The 7,256-nt window shown below is 41.8% G+C and overlaps 1 protein-coding gene across 1 annotated transcript in view; it reads right to left on the bottom strand.

Moving 5' to 3' along the window:
- Positions 1 to 341: 341 nt before the first annotated feature.
- Positions 342 to 7,256, bottom strand: part of LOC134601717 (centromere-associated protein E-like) — a 91,740-nt gene continuing 84,825 nt past the window's right edge. Inside the window, exons 15-17 of the mRNA XM_063446225.1 lie at positions 1,758 to 1,925; positions 1,281 to 1,431; positions 342 to 483 (exon numbers count right to left, since the gene is read on the bottom strand). Of these exons, the coding sequence (XP_063302295.1) occupies positions 437 to 483; positions 1,281 to 1,431; positions 1,758 to 1,925 (366 nt within the window). The 3' untranslated portion in view covers positions 342 to 436. The remainder of the gene's footprint in view (positions 484 to 1,280; positions 1,432 to 1,757; positions 1,926 to 7,256) is intronic.

Below are 7,256 nucleotides of genomic sequence, written 5' to 3'. Positions count from 1 at the left end.
TGTTCAGCGATTCTTTTTGTCATTTGATCACTTTTTTCCTTCTTTTCACACCATCATTTGCAAGCATAAGCTAAATTACTAGTTTTGTACTTGCTTATTATTTGTCTTCTTCTGCTTTTTATTTTATTGTTTATTAAATACAATACAGGCAATGCTTTTTACAAAAGCCCCCATGCGGACCAAGATTTTCTTTTGAATTTTTAAAAAATAAGTTCACTTGCAAACATCAATATCGTTGACGGGAGGACATGAATTTAAAAAAGTCAATAGACACTTTACAGAATCTGGTGAACATTCCTTCTAATTATGTAATAAAAAGTTTACAGCTGTACTATAATGGATAACCAACAAATGTTTTCCAATAAAATATTTTAAGAACATTTCTAGCGGAATCTTCTGCAAAAGCATTTTTCAACCATCCGTCTGGAACGTGAAGTTAGTTTTGTGCTTTCTTTGCATCTTTTCTTCTCAGTTCCATGATTACTGTTAAAACAGAATACATTTATGTTTGGATAGATGACCTCTTTGGAATAAGCACTGAGGAACAAGCATTGAGACTTTTTTTGAAAATGTGACTTTTTCAAACTCTTTCAAACATAAAATCCAACAAAAAAAATAACTAATACCTTAAACATTTAGCAGCAGATGGGCCAGGCTTTAGGTATTGTGGTGCCTAAAATTTAGCTAAACCACTCAAAAATGGTTTTATATTAAGGAGATGGCACCCAAAGATTGTTGGCACCGTGACTATTACAATGAGTTCTAAGGGTTATGGTGCATATTTAAATTGAATACTCCTAAAGCTAAAATAAAATAGCCATAGTATGATACACAGTACAGTCAAATGCAAATCACTGGGATCTGGAAACCTACTGGCTGCCCTGGCACACTCTGCTCTACAGTAAGTAGTCAAACTGATTTAGAATGGTTTGACTTCTTACTTGGAGTCTGCTGTGCACAGCTTCCTGCCTCCACTACTGACAATGGAGAGCAATAAACTCTTAGTTTGAGATACGCTCTGCAGTACAGGCTGAGAGAGACCAGTTAAAGCTCTCATCCAATGAGCAGGCACTGTGAGCAGAGTTGTCTATACGACCCACAAAAGAGTGAGAACCACTGGTCTTTAGGCCCGACAAATACTTGTCAGACTAAATTGATTAAACAGTATGTAAGCCCATCCAATCACCACAGTTTTCACAATAGGAGTATTTTTCAGCAATTATTTACTACCTTCATAAACTTAAACAGATATAGAACTGATGCTGATCTCAGTTTCTCACCTTCCTGCAATCGTTTATTTTCAGTTTCTAGCTCTTGATTTCTAGTAGAGAGTTGAACAGCATCCTGGACTGTTTCCTCTAGAAGTTTTCTGTAGCGATGTTCTTGTGCATCCATTTGTTCTTCTAAAAGCCCCCGATATGCATGAAATATCTTAAAACATGACAAATACAGCAAATATCAAAAACATGTGTGGATGGATTGGTGGGTGGGTGGGTTGTCGATTGGTTGGTTGGTTGGTTGGATGGATTGGTGGGTGGGTTGTTGGTTGGTTGGGTGGACGTATGGGTAGGTGGTTGGTTGGTTGGTTGGTTGGTTGGGTGGATGGATGAATGGATAGATGGATGGGTAGGTGGATGGTTGGGTGAATGGATGGATGGATGGATAGGTAGGTGGATGGTTGGTTGGGTCGATGGATGGATGGGTAGATGAGAGGGGGAGGGGATCAAGGTCAGTGGATATCTTAAAGGAGAAAGAACCTGTAAGACATGTTTTTTCTGGGCATTCGCTTCATCTTTGTAAAACTGGCAAAGTAAATTCAGATCCCGTTCTGATTCACTCCTCTCTTTCCTCAAAGCTTCTACCTGCAAAACTAACACCGATTTCTCCTTTTGCAGCATTGTGACCTCTTGCTCAGGTGAAAGATTCTGTAAAATATTTCTGTGATAATTAGGACATGCATTTACTCTTTTTTTTTTCAAGAAACAGTGATTACACAATGTCAAAAATCCATGTATTTCCCCTATGTATTTCCATCAATTAAATGTAAATTAAATTAAAGTTTAACATACAGTTTATTATTACCAGATGTAGAATGGCGTGTTGCAGCTTTCTATTTTAGGCCAAGTCAACAGAACAATTATGCTTTTTAATATTGTTTTGCAGATTTTAATATTTCAACCATCTGCTTATGCTGTAAATATAACAGAAACAGATACATTAGCTAAAATATAGTGTAATGTAAAGTAGCAAAAACACACCCACTCTATCAGTGAACATAAAGAATCAGAAATAGATGGGGCTTCCAAATGAATAAATAAAGCATTGGCACTGTAGGTTTTGGCACTGTATTTTTTTATGATGTTTTGATGGAAAGTTAAAAGTTGGGCTATTTGGTTTCTGGAAAGGCTTCTTCATTATGCCTCTGGCAAATAGCATATTGCCTTTATTTTTTTTGTAAATATGTTTTTTATTTGCATGAGTTGTATAAGTATAACAATGAGACTCGCAGGTCTCCACAATTATAGTGCGTATAAGACTCGATAACATTCACCATGTATAGACAGAAGGGATATTTCAATATATGCAAGTAAGGCGGCTCGCAGGCCCAGGCATGATTTGGGCTCACAGGTCCGCATTGGTGTTGCTACTCAGGCATTTCAATGCAGATGTGGTGAAGTTCACAGGATCATATTTTCTTCCTAATATTGTATCAAGTCTGATATTCACCCAAATATGTAGTGTTTGTCCCGTATTGCCGTTATATGTTCCATTATGCACATGCAGTGGGGGCAAAATAAAGAAGATATACTTATATGGAGAACATAAAATCCCTGTTTGCCTAGGCTTCTAGAATTACGACTGGCCCACTTTGTGCTTTTTACTCTCTGCCTTACAATACTAGGAATAGTTAAATGTTCATTATCAGGAGATTACTGAATGTCGATCAAACTAAAAAGAACACACAGTTATGCACTTAATCAAATTTAAAATGTGGGGGTGGATAGCTAAAAGAAAGATGATGTGAGTTAGTTAACAGATGGGAAGGGAGGAGAGCCTGAGTAGTTTCCATACAATTTTTGACCCCATTATGAAGGAGGAATCTGGTAATAATGTTTACTCATATATTTATTATAAAAAGGTTTACAGGTATAAAGCAGTAACAGTCAGTATTCTTATTATAACTGACTATGCTCACAAGCTTACATATTACCATGTAAGGATACAGGTGAAACATAAACTATGTTATTCGCTAAACCAGGAATTTTTCATGGAGTTGCAAATTGGTTGAGAGGACACCTTAAATAGTAAGGATGTAGAAACATGTAGGTGAAGTATTTCTGGACACACTGGCAGAGTGAAATATGCCTTGTAATTAAAGGAAGGATAACATGATTTAAAACGTTATGTCTGAGAGAAAATAGAGTATTAATTGATAAGGGCATACGCGTATGGAAGGAGCAGAACTATTGAAAGGTTTGTATAGTTTAAGACAAGTTTTTACATTTGAATCTTGAAAGAGTGGAAGCAAGCAAGCAAGCAGTGATGGATTGGTTACAGCTGAGAATTGTAAAAAGAGAGACAGGAGATAATACCAGATGACATTTCATTAATTAAGGAAAGGGCGGTGTGACAATGTTTTTCTAGGTTTCTGGACACTGGGCCTGGGGAATGATTTAATGTCATGTATAAGATATGACATGCCCAAATGTATGCCTCATAACATAACTCCTGGAATGAACCTGTGGCCATTGCTATGTTTTTCTCTAACTAGATTGTCATTGATCCCTTAAGTCACTATGTCCACTATGTGTTTGTTAACTCTTTCATTACCATGATATTTCTATCTTTGTAGATACTACCTGTCTTTTCTGGGATATATTGAAGAGGTTGTCCAAATTCCATTTATTGGATTATATTAGTCTTTCCAGTACTGCAGGTGTAAATATAATATAATAATAATCCTGCCTGCCCATGCATTCTGCCACTAAAGAGATCTCCAGATTTCCTGGATGAAGAACTGCCTCTGTAGTATGAAAGTATTTACTGGCCCTAGCCCCTAGTAGATTTTGGGGGATAGAGCCCTAGGCATGCCCTTAGATGATGCAACGTGGTGTGGAAGGAGTACAGGCGCTGTCCATGGCATCATGCTCCCAAATTAAGGTTTATCCTCTGTGAAAGCAAATTTGTATTATGATCCATCTCAACATCAGGACTCCTAGCACCGCACATCATTCTTTATGCTGAGCTAAGCTGCAGTAGATGATTGAATTAAATAAACTTCAATTTAAGCATAGGCGTGCGCAGCCTAATGCATTAGGGTGTGCACCCTAAAGCACAAACACACACCGCATGTATGTATATATATATATATTTTTTTGTTTTGTTTTATATATATATATATATACATATGCATACATACACACACACACACACACTGCTGTTTGTGTGTGCTGTTAGTGCGCTGTGTGAGGGTGCTGGTAGTGTGCTATGTGGGTGAGGGTGTTGTTAGTGTGTTGTGTGTGAGGGTGCGGTTTGTGTGTGAGGGTGCTGGTAGTGTGCTGTGTGTGAGGGTGTGTTAGGGTCCTGTTAGTGTGCTGTGTGAGGGTGCTGTTTGTCTGATGTGTGATATGTGTGTGTGTGTGTGTGGGTGGGTGCTGTGTGTGTGAGGGTGCTGTTTGTGTCGTGTATTTGTGAGTGTGCTGGTGTGTGAGGGTGCTGTGTGTGTGAGGGTGCTGTTAGTGTACTGTGTGTGAGAGTGTTGTGTGTGTGACGGTGCTGTATGTGTGCTGTGTGTGTGAGGGTGCTGTATGTGTGCTGTGTGTGTGCTGTAGTAAATATCCCCCCTCTCTTCTTACCTTATGATAGGGAGGGGAGATCCTTGCTGCCATGTGCCATCCCTGGTGGTCCAGTGTAGAGTATACTCTAGCCTGCGGGGCTAGAGTTCACTCTCGCGAGATCTGAGCGTTGCCACGGCAATGCTCAGATCTCGCGAGAGGAACCTGGCGAAGCTTCTGTCTAGAGCTCCCCGGGTCCTCTCCTGCCTCCCTCTATGCTGCTGTGGGCCGGTGAGGTAGATCTTTGATCTCCCCGCCGGCCCAGGGAGGCTTAGAGCAGAGCCGGCACTCAAATAGTGCCGGCTCTGCATGAGCCTACAGGGGAGATCCGGAGATCTCTCCTGCCGGCAGGGGTCAAGTCCTGGGGAATAAAGTGTAAGAACTCTCCCAAGATTCCCACCCCCCAAAAAAAATAATATACACTCGTGTATATATACGTGCACACACACACACTGACACACACACATATATATACGCGTACACAGACACATACACTCACAGACACACACACATACACTCACAGACACACACACATACACTTACAGACACACACATACTCTGACACACACCCACGCATACATTCACAGACACATACACTCACACAGACACACACTCACATACTCAGACACACACATACTTAGACACACACACACTCACAGACATACTTAGATACACACACAGACATACTTAGACACACACACACAGACATACTTAGATACACACACAGACATACTTAGACACACACAGACATACTTAGACACACACACACAGAGACATACTTAGATACACACACAGACATACTTAGACACACACACACACACACAGACATACTTAGACACACACACACACACACACATACTTAGACACACACACACACACACAGACTTACTTAGACACACACACACACACACACACACACATACTTAGACACACACACACACACACACAGAGACACTCACAAATTATTATTTTTTTAATTAAAAATTGTCCACCCAGCCTCCCTACCTGGAGTGCTGGCGTGGACTTGTCCCTGGGGTCAAGTGGGTCGGGTGCCTGTGTCCATCTCAGCCGCGGCGAGGGAGCTGTGTGCTCTCTGCTTCCTCTCACCGCGCGGGCTGTCTGCTGTAGCTGGGAGCCGGAATATGACGTCATATTCCGGCTCCGGCATCAGCAAACGGCACATGGCGAGAGGAAGCAGACAGCACACAGCCGCGGCTGAGATGGAGACCGGCGGGGGGGGGGGGGTCCATTACCTCTTGCCCTCCCCCCCATGACAGGGGGAACTCGGGGGGAACTCGGAGGGCATTTGGGGGTGGCAGAGTGCCTGCAGGAAAGCATGGGAACATTGTTCCCATGCGTTCCTGCAGGATTCACAGGCGTGCCGCGGGGATTAGGGTGTGCCTAGGCACACCCCGTGCGCACGCCTATGAATTTAAGACTAATCATGTGTCAGGATGGGTCCTGTGAAAAATGATGTATAAACACTCTATAGGAACCATGTAAAAAGGGTGACAGGAGCAATTGTCAAGAAAATGGACTTTTATTTGACATTTTCTTCTTTATTCGTTTGTTTCCTCCATTCACTGCATGGATATTGGATATTAGTTCGGTAGTTTGAAACTACCGAACACCGACCACCCTCCTGGCTCATTAAGTTCAAAAGAACTGACAATTAAGTGCTCCCTGGGCGGCCGCTGTTCGTATAGCCGAACGCCACGTGGAAAAGAAAACGGCAGCCATCTTGTTCGCACGAGGGGAGTCAGCGGGACTTGGTCGTCGAGTGTCTGGAACTAAAATCGGACACTCAACCTCACGAACTAATGCTGAAACTACCGAACGCCGGCTTCTCTTAATTACCGAACAGCCAGAAGAGTGCCATTCGGTAGTTTTGTTCGTACAGACAAGGGGAACAATCGCTCCTATGAGCCAGGAGGATCCATTCGGTACTTTGTTAGTTTTTTACCTTTTTCTTAATTGACCAACCGCACACGCTGAATTTGTGGAACTGTTTTGGGTAGGAGCCTCGTGTGTGGTCGGTAAAACATGACTTCCATACTTTTTAAGAACCCCTGAACCGATCTGGGTGAAATTTGGATATGTTTGTCCGCCAGACCGGGGCTATCAGGGGATATGTAATTTGTGGGGATATCTTGTGGGGAAAGGGGTGTTCCAACTTTTGGGGAAATTGTGTGCCCTCTGCCTGGAGATAATTGATTTATTCCTTAACTTATCTCAATATCTCCCAGGCAGAGGGAAGGCGTGTATTACTGTAAAACTGTATGATGATTGGTCAATGTCTTTGTTTGCTGTGGGAGGTCCTCTTGCAGGAGGATTTCTCATAAAAGCCAGTGTGTTTTCAATAAAGATCATTCCTGTTACACCCTTCATGAAGTCTAGGCTCATGTTTGGGGAAAATTCTAT

This window comes from Pelobates fuscus, chromosome 3 (genome assembly GCF_036172605.1).
Source record: "Pelobates fuscus isolate aPelFus1 chromosome 3, aPelFus1.pri, whole genome shotgun sequence".
NCBI classification, from domain to species: Eukaryota; Metazoa; Chordata; class Amphibia; order Anura; family Pelobatidae; genus Pelobates; species Pelobates fuscus.
The sequence above is the reverse complement of the archived record's forward strand: the minus strand, read 5'-3'. Positions and strand labels throughout refer to the sequence as shown.